The following is a 5670-nucleotide window of genomic DNA, read 5'->3' on the forward strand; positions in this document are numbered from 1 at the left end:
CCCAGTGGTGAGTGATGACTCGTGAGTTGTGCATTGCTTACGCAGCCAATGACATCTTTGCGATGCTCAAAAATGCCCAATCAAGACGCTCGAGGCAAGTGTTGAGTGATATGAGTTCACATCACACAACTATGAACTCAGCATTGGCGATTACAACAACATAAAAAATTCGCGTTTTTTTTGCACCTCACTATATATAGAATTTCAGCAATTCACATTTAGACCTTTCACTGATGAAATATTTCCATATAGGTTTGTACAAAAAAAATAAAACATTCATTCCATAAAGATTTTGACAAAGCTATAACATTATCTTTCCCCTTATACAACAATAAACAGCTGCATAAGCTGTAGTACTTACATCTTCAAAAACTTCCCCAACAGACCAGTAGAAAAAATGGTTGAGAACCAGTTTTGTGGAGCGAGGGCATGTACATGATACGTCAACATGGCAGTGAAGAGGTTTAATGACAGAAAAAATACAGGACAGAGCATACTAAACACTTACCATTCTTTGTGAGCATGAGATTATCCAAATGACGATCTCCGACTTGCAAGAGGTAGGTCATAACACAATACCCAGCTGAAACAAGGAATAGAAAGTTTTTTACACCAAAACAAAAGTTAATCGGTCGCTTTTAAGCACAAGGGGGCTATCCCGAAAAACGCTGTTTTGAGAAAATCGAAGGTAAAGTTTTTTCCCCTTGTCCACTTTCTTCAAAAGGCAAGGAGAGTTTTCTCAATAACCAAACAAATATACACACCAATGAAACCAAACTTCTCCTATAGGTAGGGCAAAGCTCACTTTTGGTGTAGGTCAAGATTTCTGGAAACCCCCGAAATCTGGGGTGACCAATTATGCGTTCTGAACAGGAAACTTCCTTTCTTTCTTCCACAAGCACTCTAGAATATTTTCTAATATGCTGCCTTCCTTTTTCACGGCGCTCACAAATTCCACTAACTAAAAATATCTCGCATCTGTGAAGATTAAATCCAGTCCCCAGTTACCATTACTTGGCTACAATATAAATCTACCTTAGTGCAATCAATAGGAGGTAAAAAAAAAAAACTTGCCTTGTGTACATGGAACACAAAAAATATTTTTATTTATTCCATCACAACTCAAAAGGGTAACATAAAAACAACTTGCTATTCAGGAGCTTTTGATTATAAAAAAAATAACATCAACCTCTCTTGAAAAAATTACCTCCATTTCAAAATACAATACTGATAGCCAATGGCAGAGGGTGGATCAAAATGATGGGTGGTGCTCAGAAAAGGGGGTAAGTTCAATTCAAAGGTAAGATTTTCTCAGTTCAGAAAAAAGTCTAAATGTGAGGCAGCGTGGTGAAATCAGGCGCTCGTCAAAATAAAGAAACTGGCATTTTTCCACAGGTTTGGGAATTTTTATCAAATTTGTGTTTTTTGGCTCAACACCTTTCATGCTCATTAAAAAACACATTTCTGTGTTGATTTTACTGAGCAACGTTGATTAAAATTAAAGGCATAAAAGATGTAAATTTTCAGTTTCCACGGACTCTCAAGCTAAGGAAATAACTAAACTTTGGAGGCCATTTTCTCGCTAATTTTACCTCTGAAACCAGGCGTCCCCCACCTCCTTCAATCACCAATATCTTGACTTGTATCGAAGATAAATTGATATTTTTTACATCACAAGCGAGGAGAATGGACAGGCTTTAAGTAAGATGGTACCAATAACTCCGTACGCCCCAAAATTGACGAGCGCCTGATTCCACCATGCCATGACACAAATAAATGTGAGAGTCAATGCGTATGTAAGCACTTGCGTGTGAGCGTGTGTATGTGTCATATACTACACACACACATAACAGTAACTAGATTAGGCCATATAATAGCCACAAAAAGAAAGATATTCCTAACCAGGGCCCAATGAGGGTGTTGATTACTGAGTCTCTGGGGGAAAGTGCGTTAAGAACTTTCCTCCCATTGTCAGGGCTTGCAGAGAACGAGCCCTCTCTGACAACAATTTTTGGGAGTTCTTTTTTTTTCTTTTACCTTTTTACAAGAAGAATTTCATTAAAAAAGGACCGTAGGAACGCACTCACCCTTTGCTGAGCCCTAAAGACATTTGATTGGCTGTTAGGTTACTTTCATTGCAAATGGTGACAAGACTGATAGGATACACGAGCAAGTGCATGTGCTCACTACATGCAACTAGGGGCAGAAGATTCTAAGGCGGTCTTAACCATTTCAATTGATTATTATGTTAATTGAGAAACATTCATTTACATAGGGAAAGAGTTGGGGGTGGGGGGCTCAAGCCTAAGCCATTTTGCCTGTTACTACACCCCCCCACCCCCACTGCTGACAGCCTCAAGTGCTCAGAAAAAGATAATAACACACCTTAACAAAGTACTTACCGCAACTTTTCACATAATTATCCATGACTTCAGCTGCAATCCCATAAGGACCTGACTCACTGGGGTTATGCTGTCTCAAGAATTTCTGAATGGCTTTTTCCTTGGACACTTCAGACAGCGCAATTGACTCGATAAATTCCACAAAACCTAAACAGGGAAATTGATAAAAAGTGAAACTCAGAACAAAGTGCAAGGATTAAGACAGCGACAAAAACAGGAGGAAGAAACATCCTTGACTAGGGATACACTGCGTCATAAAGACCTGGACAGAAAGACTGGTCCAATAAAGAGTGTGAATTGAATGCAGACCTTGATAAGCGGAGTATTTTTTTTTCTTTATACTGCTTGGGGCACTTTTATCTCTCTTATCAAGGTCTGCCTAGTCTAGGTGTAGACAATAAGACTTACTGTGCTACCTATCAAATACTCTTCACTCAATGCAATAACAGGATCAACTAACAGGGGGAAAAAAGACATTCTGACTTAAACTTTTATAATGATAATTTTAAAATGCATGCTTCAATAGCATACTTATGAAAAGCAAACTACTTAAGCTTTTATAATGATAATTTAAAAATGCATGCTTCAATAGCATACGTATGTAAAGCAAACTAACAGTGATAGTATATTGGGACGCAAAGAGCTTTGTAAGTTGTTTGGGGTGAGTAATAATATGTGACATACCATGTTTGGAGCTGGTAGCCAATACATTGTATGGGGTCAGCTGCAGGTCCAGATTTTCATGCCTTAGAAGCTGAGAGATAAGACAATACATATGTTCAATCATGACTTCCTTAGCCACATTTTTCACATTTAACGCTTCATATCTGGGGGTTAAACCCACTATGTCGGGGCCCTATTATGTTACGAAATCTAAAAGTGACATAAACGTTAGTAAATTGGTCATTAAATCATAAAAAGAGAACCTTTTTTGATAATTCTTTATCTAAAGAACAAACTCTTGTAAAAGAGACTTGTTTTCAGTAACTGCCGAAAAGTTATTTGACGTCGAAGTCCTCACTGGCACACCGATTCCAACCACGAGCCACTGGAAGAGGCTTGCAGGAGATAAAAAGTTAATGCGAGAAATAAAAATAAAAACTATCAGCATCACTTTCTCTACATTTGAAAACAAGATTATCTGCCCCCCCATCCTCTTTAGACAACAACACATAAAATCAGACGGCAATACAGTTATGAAAAAAACAGATTTCCAATCAAAATTATAATTCATAACCAAAATTACTGTTACCTTAATGTGTGTAAAACTTGATCTATGTTTTTATGTGCACAAAACTCATTCTGCCTTTGTCTGTCCAGACTATAAACTGTTGTGAGTTGTAAAGAATTTTTCAATTTGGAGGGAATAACATAACCTGTTGTAGTTGTCAGTTCTCACCTTGTCCATCAGCTGAAACATCTGCAGAATCAACTGATCCTGCCGGAGATCGTCCCCGTGCTTGAAGATTGCACGGTAGTCACGCCCACTCGTTGTCTCAAACGTCAGCAGGCATGGGCTCAACTTACTCTGCAACAATAGACCCACATGAGTATAAACATGTCAGTTCTTCGAAAAGGGGTCCAAAATCTTATAAAATTATCTGAAAAGTTGTAAACTACTTTGCAATTCACTACAGTGCATGTAGTCATTGTGCTTTTAAGAAAATGAAATGAATCTGACAGTCTTTCTTAACTCGTATAGTACCGAAGACTGATAAAGTGAAAAAAACCCAAGTACCTCACCAGTTCAGAATGTTGAAGCCATGGTGAAATCTTTTTTTATTTGAGAAAACCTTCACAGCCCAAGAAACACTCTTTAAAAATTCAGTGTTTCATCAACCATTTAGCAATTGCATAGAGTGACTGCCTTTGGTATTTACTTTTCAGAGCAATGTCTCCACTCCTTGTCTAAATCAGGGTTCCTGCCATGAACTTCCCATCAAATTCAAGGAGGTTTCAAGGAGGTTTCAAGGAGAAATTTTTAAAATTCAAGGAGATTTGGTCAAGAAATTCATGACGAAAGCCTATTTTTTTAAAAAATACTTGTCCGAAAGGAATCATATCATATTCATAGTTTCGATTTTCCTAGAAAAACTGTTCCCAGGGTGACTGCCAACCCGGCTTCTCAATTTTCAAAGGGGGGGGGAGGGGTCTCATCCATTTTCCAGGGGCATGTTACATAACAACGACAGTGCATGCTCCATTTATATATTATATATAATATATGCACACACACGCATATAGGTACATTGAATCCAGTCAACAACATGATGTCAGTGTGGCACTGGGATACTGTGACTTAGGTTTTTCAGTCTGTTCTAACTTATTTATATTTTCCCCTCATTATATTCGCCTATATAAACTATATAAAAATGAATCTTGCTTTGAGCCTGAGAAAAGGCCTAGAACCAGAATATCCACTGTCAAGAACCAGTTGGGGTGTCAAGGTTTATATATTAAACGTGAAAGACAAAAATTATTACTCTAGCTCAAAGTCAAAGTAAAGTAATAACATGAATGGCTCAAGTAGACTTATTCAGAGCGAGAGGTGTAAGAACTGTCGCAGGGCAAGATGCAGTGACACTGAAAATCTGCGAATCTTGAACAGAAAGCTAAAATATACAACATATAATTTACTATCACCAACGCAATGAAACGGGAACCCTTTAGTAAAAAGAACACGGCTTAGACGGTTTGAGTATAATGCAATCCCGATTCCACACAAGGATTATGCACCAACGCGCCCTTTGCAGAGAGATCTAGAGATCTACCAACTTCCAAGTTAAGGTTTTTTTTGTCACCCAGTGTTGCCTTCAACCTCCAGCCCCCTCCCCCTCCCGCGTGCGTCTTTTAAAAAAATCAATAATCCTACCATTCCAGAGTCCTATACTTCGCAGCGCTCAAACTTTGCATGAACTTTGGTGACCTCAACCATTGCCGATACTAACGATGTGACGAAAACGCACAGGTTCAATGACCGGTCACGATGGCGAGCCCGACAAGAAGCTTGTATAACTTTCTTTTTCTTTTCTTTTTTTTCACACAAGTGACAGCACAGGACAAACGATTTATTTTCATGACGACACAGCGTTTGTAATGCAGAGCCTGCATGCTACAAATGTGGCGTTATCAGACTACTATAGGCTCTACCGCAAATTTCTGGGTGGTAACTAAAGCGAAAGTAGATCTTGATTTTCCCGATCGAGCTTCGGTATCGCACATACTTCCACTTGTTGCCGCCATTACCGCATGTGCGCGTGTAACGTAC

General features: G+C 38.7%; 1 protein-coding gene across 1 annotated transcript in view; it reads right to left on the reverse strand.

The window, feature by feature from the left end:
* LOC101855971 (phosphatidylinositol 3-kinase catalytic subunit type 3) overlaps window positions 1-5670 on the reverse strand; it is a 32939-nt gene that overhangs the window by 5544 nt on the left and 21725 nt on the right. The window contains exons 17-19 of the mRNA XM_005106386.3: window positions 3087-3156; window positions 2403-2549; window positions 509-583 (exon numbers count right to left, since the gene is read on the reverse strand). Of these exons, the coding sequence (XP_005106443.1) occupies window positions 509-583; window positions 2403-2549; window positions 3087-3156 (292 nt within the window). The remainder of the gene's footprint in view (window positions 1-508; window positions 584-2402; window positions 2550-3086; window positions 3157-5670) is intronic.

The sequence above is a fragment of the Aplysia californica genome, unplaced genomic scaffold (assembly GCF_000002075.1).
Source record: "Aplysia californica isolate F4 #8 unplaced genomic scaffold, AplCal3.0 scaffold00530, whole genome shotgun sequence".
Taxonomy (NCBI): Eukaryota; Metazoa; Mollusca; class Gastropoda; order Aplysiida; family Aplysiidae; genus Aplysia; species Aplysia californica.